The sequence below is a fragment of the Triticum aestivum genome, unplaced genomic scaffold (genome assembly GCF_018294505.1).
Source record: "Triticum aestivum cultivar Chinese Spring unplaced genomic scaffold, IWGSC CS RefSeq v2.1 scaffold120443, whole genome shotgun sequence".
Lineage (NCBI taxonomy): Eukaryota > Viridiplantae > Streptophyta > Magnoliopsida > Poales > Poaceae > Triticum > Triticum aestivum.
The window spans coordinates 20,656-27,656 of record NW_025227605.1 but is presented as its reverse complement, the minus strand read 5'-3'; the positions used below and the strand labels follow the sequence as shown (position 1 = coordinate 27,656).

The 7,001-nt window shown below is 43.5% G+C and overlaps 1 protein-coding gene and 1 pseudogene across 1 annotated transcript; one reads left to right on the top strand and one right to left on the bottom strand.

Moving 5' to 3' along the window:
• The first annotated feature begins 694 nt into the window (after positions 1 to 694).
• Positions 695 to 2,010, top strand: LOC123172773 (protein ACCELERATED CELL DEATH 6-like). The gene is made up of 3 exons (XM_044589694.1): positions 695 to 1,228; positions 1,329 to 1,844; positions 1,993 to 2,010. The coding sequence occupies exons 1-3, from the start codon at positions 695 to 697 to the stop codon at positions 2,008 to 2,010; spliced, it is 1,068 nt and encodes a 355-aa protein (XP_044445629.1).
• An 869-nt stretch (positions 2,011 to 2,879) lies between these two features.
• Positions 2,880 to 4,652, bottom strand: LOC123172772 (rRNA-processing protein UTP23 homolog; annotated as a pseudogene).
• Between the last annotated feature and the right edge of the window lie 2,349 nt (positions 4,653 to 7,001).

The window sequence follows — 7,001 nt, the reverse complement described above, 5'->3', positions numbered from 1 at the left end:
ACTACAAATATTTTACTACGATTCGCCTGCAATCCGAGAGGACCCATATATTTTCTGTCACAGCCTTTGGAATGACAATTTGGGTGGCACTATTCGTGTTAGTCCTATAACTGGCCGGAGCTCACGAGTTAATTGTATTGTGATAGATTCAGTTCCCGTAGGTACATGGTGACAGCAATCTTCTAACTATGAAGAAATGCAAGTCACAAAATCTTGTTCAGCTTTTAAGCTAACATGGATGGTGAAATGATGGTTTTGTTATCATAGGCAAGTACATAGAACTGTTACCATGCATGTCTTAATATAAAAAGTGAGATGTATCTTCTTTCCATGCATATCATGACTATGACGTTTGTTCCAAACCATATAAGGCCAATTGGCATGTTGAGCACTTTCAAATTGTATTTATATTCCTTTTTGAATCAATTGGAATGCCCAGCTATGTAAAAGGTATATAACCTAACTTACAGGCTAAATCAATATGCCCTCGTATAGCAGAAGTGACAAAGTATAACTGTAAAATTTTCAACCATTTTTCTTTTTCTTTAAAAAAATATAGTGCAGGCAGAGCACTCACATGACACAAAACTGGGCAGGCATAGAGTTTAGAGGCGGTACTCTTAGTTGTATTTGTTTCTCTTTCTCTCATATTGATTAGTTTAACTGATAGAAGCCTCTTGTAGGTCTTACAGAGATGGTGTTAGGATGGAATAACGACCTTACAACGCAACAAGATGATAAGGGAAGTACACCTCTTCACTTAGTTGCATCTATGCCACGTCAAAAAGACCGACGATACATACGTTTACTTCTACTGGAAGCCAATCCAGATGCATTGTATCAACTGGACAATGATGGATCATTCCCCATACACGTGGCTGCATCCGTTGGCTCAAGAATTACCATCAATGTCTTTCTTCAGAAGTCGCCCAGTTGCGCTGGTCTACGTGATGCTAGGGGAAGGACATTTCTTCATGTTGCAGTTGACAAAATGAAAATATGGCCGGTCTGGTCTGCTTGCAGAAACCAGTCGTTATCATGGATTTTAAATATGCAAGACAATGGTGGAAACACTGCACTGCATTTAGCCGTCCAAAAAGGAACACTGATGATATTCTGTGCTATATTTGGGAATAAACAAGTGCACTTAAATTTAACAAATGAGAAAGGAGAGACCCCGCTTGATATAGCACATTGCAATATTCCCAAAGAATTGCATTATAACCAGGTAATATGCATGCAGTCATTTTATTTTTCAGCACGGACTTGAAGGTGAATGAGAACAATTAAGTTTCATGGTTCAAAATTTACTTATTTTGATTTTGCAGAACGCTGAAGTAAAAATACATCTAGCGCTCCAACTCGCTGATGCTAAAAGGGGCATTTATCGCCTGGATTACTTTGAAGAAAATGATATTGTCCAAGTGAGAAAAGATGAAATGGATAGTGTAAAAGAAGGGACAAGCAGTCTGTGTATTGGCTCTGTCTTAATTGCAACTGTGACTTTTGCTGCATCTTTCGCCATCCCTGGAGGTTACAGGGCTGATGACCACACAAATGGGGGCACACCAACGCTTGCTGGAAAGTATACTTTTGATGTGTTCACCATAGCCAATGCACTTGCCTTCACTTTCTCTGCAATGGCTACTATTTCTCTCATGTTTTCTGGATCTCCCATGGTATCTCTTCAAATCCGGAAAATGCACATACAATTGGCCTATTTTCTCATGGGGATTTCGGTTACAAACTTGACAACTGCCTTTGCACTTGGTAGCTATATGATGTTAGCTCCAGTTGCCCATAAGATTGCCATTGCAGTATGTGTCATGAGTTTTCTCGTATTGGTATATCAGAATTTGGACCCGACAATCAAGAATTGTGTTCTTGTGTCACCGTTGTTGAGGAGAAAGGGGATATGTTATAGGATAGTCACTATCCCATTGACAGCATTCATGTTCATGGGCTTTGTTCTAATTCAACTTTTACCTGTAGTTGTTGTCTTCTGTTTGACTGTGTTAATTCACACTGGTCACAAAGTGGAACCAGCTGCACAACCACCGACACCATTAGCTTGAAGAGGCCTAAGTAGATAGACGTATATTACCATCTTTAAGTGGATGACAATTGGAGGTTTCGGATCTGCTATCATCAAAAATTGTATCAGAAGTATGTTTGTTGAAGAACTATATATATGCCAATTGGAGGTTTCGGATTTGCTAACGTCAAAAGTATTATCAGAAGTCTGTTTGTTGAAGAACCATATCGAATCACGTGTTGTGTGCTGCTGTGCTTTGATCTTTCTTTGTTGAAGAGTTAATGTGCATGTACCAATGTAAACAATTAAGTTAATTGAAGGAGCTATGTCATTTCCAGTTTTTACGGTATTTTGAATTTATATTGCTTTTACCAATATTTTGAATATATATTTCTCCATATTGCTTGAAAAAAAATGAGTTATTGATCATGACGGCTTGCAACATCTGTACAATGGTGTGACATTCTTTCCTCTGAAAATAGTGGGGGTCATTTTTATCACCAAACCCATTGAAGAATCGACAGACATCACTGCCCAACCTAGACAGCAGCATCGATGCGGTGGCAATTGTTGGAATCCATGTCGACGTGCTGGTGGTTGCTGAAATCCACGCGGGCGGTTTAGATGGCATCATCACGTCACAAAGGACAAATCTTAAAGTATTAACCAGGACAAGATTTAAGATTTTTTTTAATCCGAACAGCCTCATAAAACTATTAGTATTGTTAGATTGTCAAAAAATTCTACCTAAAATCCTCTACCGATGGTGCATGATTTATCAAATTAGCTAACGATTATGTAGCATTTGAATTAACACCGTCAGCACATAATCTTTGTAGGTCCATCAGCCCACTGTATCTGCTTGACTGCTGTCATTGCTGCTTCTCTTCCGCTTCTTAACACTCTTTCGCTTCGCCTCACCATCAGCCTTTGGATCCTGAGGAAAATAAGTTCTCACTAGTGCTTGTTGTCGCGAGATTTCTATGCACGAGTCATTAACATCCAAATACAAATCAAATCAGGAGCTACAGCAATTAGGAAATTTGCAATGGGCTTCACTGTCTAAGAGCTTATACAAGATTTAGTTGTCACATTATTTTTATCCGTCTTACTCTTAGTTAGCAAGTCAGGCATCTCCAGGCTGGTTTTACAGTAAAAACTATGATACTTACCTGAGCATGTTCCAAGTATTGCATACACCTCACAGATGTCAACTGATAATGCTGTGTAGTGACAATTACCTGACTTTGAGCAGCTGATGGTTGGGGCTTTGGTTTCTTTTTCTTGCAGCAGAGTGGGTTTGGACCCTGCAGAAGGACACACATTAACATTTCGTAAAAGAAGGCAGAGATGCAGTTATGATCTCAAAATTTTGATTGCGCCCACTAAATCCTAACAATGGATTATCCTGAGAAACAGTAAATGTAAATATAACTTTTGCTCTGTTCCTTTTAAACTTGCTCTTCTCTTCCACTCCAGGTATGTTTCCACCGACAGATGCCTTTCCTTCTGATGACGCCTTCAGCAGCTTCTTATATTCTGATTTTTCCATATGGATACGCTTCTCCTCGTTCAACTGAGCAAACTTGCGTTGCTGCACAGAGGGTTGCTCAATAAACAGGGAGTTCTTCAGACCGTATATCACAGGAACACAAGGAACCTACAGCAAAGTAAAACATGCATGAACACATTGCTGCACAAAAACTTTATAACATAAGATGGAAAAATAGATCTGTTTCTGTTGTTTCCATTAAATAAATGACACAAGTTGTATTAATGTCCCTGAGAAAATTCTTTCAAAAATAAAGTTCAGGTGATAACATGGTAAAAGTAGAATGCTACAAAAGCATAGCAAATCTTCATACCTCTCGTAGCTTTGCCCGGAGACCAAAATCCTGGGTGGCGACAAAGTAGTGCTCTGGATTCTTATCACCAACCAATGATAGGTACAATCCACTGCATTGACCACTTTGTCATCCTAGCAACTGAAGACACAAATAAAATTCCATAGAACAAACAATCAGCACCTCCGCAAAACTATCCTCACTGAATGTGGTAGTATGAATACACTCAACACATCAAGAGAAGTCTGTCCCTAGAAAAGAAAAATCAAATAGAAGTCCATTGAACAATCTGTGTTTCAAACTCATCTGATACTATCCTTCCTGAATGACTGAACGTAGTAGTATCACTTCATACAAACTGAGACAATCAGCGGCGGCCAGGAAATTGCATTAGCGACCAGTGCAATTTCACACTAGAATTTCAAGACTGTAAATAAAATACATAAAAACAGGAGGATAGAAGGGTACCTGGCGGTGGCGAGGAGCTGGGCGGCGTCGAAGGCCTCGGAGTCGGAGTGGGACTTGCCGAGGCGGCGGAGCTCAGCCTGGACGCACTTGGAGGTGAAGAGAGGGGGCTCCCTGGCGGCGAGAGGAGCTCGCGGAGGGCGGCGTCGGTGGGGAGGACCGGAGGAGTTGGTGGACGAGGAGTTGGTGGACGAGGAGGTGGTGCACGAAGGTGCCGTCGAACAGCACCTTGTAGGGCTCGCGGAAGCCGAAGCAGGTGGAGTAGAACTTTACCACCTTGCGTGCCGCGACCGCCTCTTCATCCTCATCGCCGGCCGGCGGGCAGGCGGCCGCCGGAGGTGGCGGCGGCGTGTCGAGTGGGGGGATTGCAGGAGGCAGCAGGGCTACGGGTTTCGTGTTCACCCGCGTGCGTGCTGGGCCGAAGGAAATCTGTTACGCGCTCTGGGCTGGGCCCTCTAAGGCAGCCCGTGTTCGTCATTCTCACAAAATATAAATAGCCTCTTCGTAGCGAAAAATGCACCTTACCGCGAGAGCAATGTCGCGCTCTACGCAGGATGGAAGCAAGTCTAGCGACGAGAGCATGATCTACCAAGTTGACTGACTATTGCACAGAAAACTATAGGAAATACCATGGATGCTTTTGGTTACCTGCATCTTTTTAGACACTTTGCATACTTGTCTTAACTGGGTCTGGCTGAGCATATGCATGCAAAAAACCAATATCTGCATGTTGATTGGTTGTCTGCACCCCCTCTAGCCCGGATGTGCCGAAACGGAAGGTCTGCTATTTAGTTGCGGACTTGTTTCAGGGAAACACAAGTCCGGTTTTTTGGTTACATCTAGGACAATTGTGTAGTAATCTCCTCCTCGATGTGGTGAGGTTACTAGAGGCACACATGAAGAACTAAGAACTAAACTAGAGTAACAGAACAAACTTAGGAACAAACACAAGTCTTAACGATGCATCGGATGTTGTAAAACAACATAGTACGATAAGTTTTAGACGAAACCCAAGTCTTAAACCAACAACCAACAACGAACAGGCAACATGAGCTCAGGCTGTCACGGTGAAGGCATTGTCATGCTCCTTGCACTTGGTGACCATCTCCACGCCCTTGTCGTTGAAGACGATCACCTTCATGGTGCCGGGGTCAGCAGCTTGAACGTCAGCATGTACCCGATAATGATCTAGTGAACGGTGGCTAAGGTGGCCCAACCCTGATCAAGGTTGACCCTGTCGTTGATCACCCTCACCGTCACCCTTCATGCGCAACCAGTGTTCGTCTTCAGTTTGAACTCTGTAGGGGCGACGGGGAAGTGCTTCATGAAATCCAGTGGCAATGGCAGACTCTCCCCAACTTTGGAGCAAGGATAACCTTGCAGAAATGGCTTGGTCCTGACTCCTGGTGGTAGTGGTCATAGTTTCCCCACTTGGCGCTTGGGTGATCCTGCTTCGACACTTCGACCAATGGCGGTACGAACTCCTTGCCTTTCTCCAATGGTGGCACGACTTCCTTGCCCTTGTCCATCTGCATTATGAACAACACGTAGTTCAATGGTCAGCATTCATTCATATCGGCCTAACACTCCTATATTAACCCACCCAACTAACCTAGCACCACACTCAATCCCCTCTGTTTCACCACCTCTCCCTCGCCATGAACTCCAACTCCAACCCCAACCCTTTCCCCTAGGGCATTGAATAGAGGGCCTATTTCCTTGGGTGCTCGCTTGGTGACCGCAAGAAGTTCGAGCATACCATGGAAGTGTGCTCCAACTTCAGCAGCATCGATGACATGCACAAGGAGGCCGATGTTGTGATGAAGAATGCTATGCCGGATGAACTGAAGACATTGATTTCGGACCCGTCCAAGGGCGCGATGTCAGTGGACATCTTGCGTTGGGCCATGAATCAGGCGGACACCGGCGACACTAGACAATGGGCAAGATGAGCCAAGTACAGGCAGTACAAGGCACCTCAAGACCAGTGTGCGGCGGCGTACTGGAGTAGGACGCCCTGGACGCTTCCGCGGGCATTTAGGAATCCAAATTAGCAAATTACAGTTGTAGATTCTCTAAGGTAAGGGAGGGACCTGATGGTTGAAATTGATCCACCAGTGTGCAGGAATTGGATGGCCACTTTTAGTCGAAAGGCATCGGATGGTTGGTTTTCTTCTGAATACACAGAGTGGTCTCTATTTTTCAAAGCTCTACTAGTTTTATCCCATATCTTACATTCTTAAGAAGTTGATCCCTACTACCATCAATTCTTTCAACATGCACACTATAAACATCAGCATGATGACACATCAGCGTTCAGTTTCCAAGCAATCTGCCACATCAGCTGTTGTCAACAGCGTTCCATCTCACAAAAATAAAACTGACATGTTCCAAAAAAAACTGATTAATTAAGTCTGTTCCAATTCCATGCGTTCAGTTTCCTTCGGAGGGTCAATACTCAATAGCAAGAACATGCAGCCCATTGCTCTGACCACATGCACAATATTAAATTCTCACCAAATAATTCGCGACAAATAGCGGAGGAATCTTATGAAAGCCGCCGGTCTCTTTCATCTTTTGCACAAAATCTTCTACCTTTTCCCTCATCGTATTTCCTACCGCAGCGCCTGCAGGTTGGTGAATTTTCTTTTTCCAGT